General features: G+C 41.4%; 1 protein-coding gene across 1 annotated transcript; it reads left to right on the forward strand.

The window, feature by feature from the left end:
• The first annotated feature begins 266 nt into the window (after window positions 1–266).
• Window positions 267–1,582, forward strand: LOC149382818 (uncharacterized). The gene is made up of 3 exons (XM_089628830.1): window positions 267–890; window positions 1,125–1,215; window positions 1,260–1,582. Exons 1-3 carry the CDS (start codon window positions 267–269, stop codon window positions 1,580–1,582), a joined length of 1,038 nt encoding a protein of 345 aa, XP_089484956.1.
• Window positions 1,583–1,867: the final 285 nt, after the last annotated feature.

A 1,867-nucleotide genomic window follows, 5' to 3' on the forward strand; every position in this document is an offset into this window, starting at 1 on the left:
GAAGCAAAGAAAAGGCGTTGGAGTTGTTATACGGCACCGAGAAAGAATCTTTCGGTAATTTACCTTCTTTGAAGTTTATGATAGAGGAAACTAATCCAGGTTCTTCCCTCGACATTGTGACCACTGTACGAGCCCGGTATTTCAAAAACCTTTTCATGTCTCTTAGCGCATGGAAACGAGGATGGAAGTGGTGTCGTTCTGTCATTATCGTTGATGGTACGTTTTTGAAGAATTATTTTAAAGGTACTCTCTTTTCGGCCTGCGCGATGGACGCAAACAAGCAGATCTTCCCCCTAGCATTCGATGTTGGAGATTCGGAGACCACATCTGGGTGGGTTTACTTCTTGACGAAGTTAAGAGAGGCGATCGGGGAGAGGGAACATCAAGTCATCGTGTCCGACAGGAACAAAGGAATAAAACGCGTCGTCGAAAAGGTATTTACTCACTCGGAGCACGGATACTGCATGTTCCATCTACTGCAAAATGTGAGAAATAAGTTTAAAGAATTGACGAAACAAGCGAAGTGGAAATTTTTCGGTGCTGCAAATTCGTACACGGTCGTTGAGTGGGAAAAGTTTATGGTTATGCTCGATGAGGAGAACCCAGCAATCCGAGCCTATCTTCTGGATATCGGTCCGGCCAAGTGGGCGCGCTCTCATTTCAGCGAGAAAAGGTACTATATTATGACATCGAACAATGTCGAGTCTCTTAACGCATTACTTCTTAAAGCTAGGGAGTTCCCAATATCGAAGATCGTCGATTTCTTGAGGGAGAGAATGACAAAATGGTTTTTTGAACGGAGGCAACGTGCCACTGAAACCGCAACGCATCTTTCTGTTAAGGCACACCTCAAATTAGTCGGTTACATCGCGGAAGCTTCTGGAATGCAGGTACTAATTCAGTAAACCACATGTCGTTAGTCTTTGATATAAGTATTTATTTAGTAACATGATCGACTTTAATGACATGTTACCTTTGTAGTGACATGTTACCTTATTAGTAACATGTTAACTTATTAGTGACATGCGACCTTTTTAGTGACATGTTACATTTTGTAGTGACATGCTGCCTACTGCACTAATGACAAGGTTAGTGACAGGTTATCAAATTCGTTGTTTGTACAGGTAAATCCATCCTCTGTATATGAATTCGAGGTCATTGACAAATTTGGAAAAGCATGGGCTGTCAACTTATACCATAAGACATGCACATGTCGTGTGTTTCAAGTTGACAATTTCATATGCCCCATGGGATTGCAGCTTATCGGCATCAAAATTTTGTTGTTGAAGATTATATTTCGACGTACTATACAGCAGAAAACTGGGTATCTGCTTACGTAGCTGTAATTCATCCATACGACAACAAAGAGACATGGCAAATCCTGGAAGAAGTGAAGCGACTCATTGTTGAAGCACCAAGATGTTACAAGCGACATGCTGGCAGACCTAAGAAGACCAGGACGCCATCTGAAGGGGAAGGGGACGTGGCTACTGGAAGAAAATGTAGTCGGTGTCGTGGAGTAGGACACAATCGTGTCACATGTCGAAACCCGATCCCGTTGAAAGTCCGATGTGCATTATAAAACTCAATCCCATATCTTTGAATCAAGACATTGATTATTCATTTTTTTCCTCAGACATATTTATCACCATAATTTGTAAGAAGCAGGTTGATGTCCATAGTGACATGTATGCGTCTGTAGTGACACACATGTCACTATTGTTGTTGGGACTTTTAGTGACTCATTTACGCATTCAATAATATCATTAGTGACATATTACATTGATTTGACTTGTAGTGACATTGTTGGTTGGTAGCGTTAGAACTTTGTAGTGGTTGACGGCATTTAATATTATGGGTAGGTAAC

This window comes from Urtica dioica, chromosome 10, assembly GCF_054948205.1.
Source record: "Urtica dioica subsp. dioica isolate 48M chromosome 10, U.dioica_male_clone48M_v1_H2, whole genome shotgun sequence".
NCBI classification, from domain to species: domain Eukaryota; kingdom Viridiplantae; phylum Streptophyta; class Magnoliopsida; order Rosales; family Urticaceae; genus Urtica; species Urtica dioica.

Excerpts from the sequence above, each read along its gene's own strand:
- LOC149382818 (XM_089628830.1), top strand. The coding sequence starts at position 267 with ATGGACGCAAACAAGCAGATCTTCCCCCTAGCATTCGATGTTGGAGAT. Across the intron at positions 891-1,124 it reads CGGAAGCTTCTGGAATGCAG|GTAAATCCATCCTCTGTATA; the intron begins GTACTAATTCAG and ends TTGTTTGTACAG. Across the intron at positions 1,216-1,259 it reads CCATAAGACATGCACATGTC|CTTATCGGCATCAAAATTTT; the intron begins GTGTGTTTCAAG and ends ATGGGATTGCAG.